Source organism: Tupaia chinensis, unplaced genomic scaffold (genome assembly GCF_000334495.1).
Source record: "Tupaia chinensis unplaced genomic scaffold, TupChi_1.0 Scaffold000415_1, whole genome shotgun sequence".
In the NCBI taxonomy this organism is placed as follows: domain Eukaryota; kingdom Metazoa; phylum Chordata; class Mammalia; order Scandentia; family Tupaiidae; genus Tupaia; species Tupaia belangeri.
The window spans coordinates 156,399-157,021 of record NW_006159920.1 but is presented as its reverse complement, the minus strand read 5'-3'; the positions used below and the strand labels follow the sequence as shown (position 1 = coordinate 157,021).

The 623-nt window shown below is 62.8% G+C and overlaps 1 protein-coding gene across 3 annotated transcripts in view; it reads right to left on the bottom strand.

Annotated features, from left to right (window-relative positions):
* Positions 1-584, bottom strand: part of LRCH3 (leucine rich repeats and calponin homology domain containing 3) — a gene marked incomplete at its 5' end in the record, with an annotated part of 135,469 nt that extends 134,885 nt beyond the window's left edge. For all 3 annotated transcript variants that reach the window (XM_027774212.1, XM_027774211.1, XM_027774210.1), the window contains 1 exon segment: positions 492-584. In XM_027774212.1, the coding sequence (XP_027630013.1) occupies positions 492-584 (93 nt within the window).
* Positions 585-623: the final 39 nt, after the last annotated feature.

The window sequence follows — 623 nt, the reverse complement described above, 5'->3', positions numbered from 1 at the left end:
ACTGAATATACGTATAAACAACTCCTTCAAAAAAAAAAACGCCCGCCAGTGCTGAAACCGAGCCTTCCTTGAAAATGCAGTGACCACACATATTCTTGAGCTATTAAAGGCGTGCTACATTCGCAAGTCCTAGCAAAGTCATCTTGGCATCCGAAATGCGAAAGGGCCTGCAGAAACCGGGGCGGGGCAAGGGTCTACTCGGCAGTGGCAGAAGTTGACTTCCTAGGACAGACTAAAACAGCCCCATCAATCTCCTCCGACCGCGTTCCCCGAGAGATGCTACGGACGCCGCCTCGCCCCAGCCGCGGGGTCGGGCCCGCAGGCCGGGAGGGCAGGATGGGCTGGGCAGCCAGCTTTCCCCCGTTACCCGGTGCCGACCCGGAGCCGAAGGGACTAGTTGCCGTAACTACACCCGAGACCCCTCCCGAGCTGGACTGCCTCCCGCCAGGCCCGGGTCTCCAGCCGGCAGGGACGCCCCCCGATGCTCTCACCAGCCCGGGTGGTGTCCGTCAGGTCGTGGTTGGCCGCTCCCCGGGGAAACTCCCTCAGTTTCCGGCCGCTCAGGCTCAGCACCCCGGTTACGGCTGGCTCCTCCCGGGCCCGATCCAGTGAGCGGGCACCCC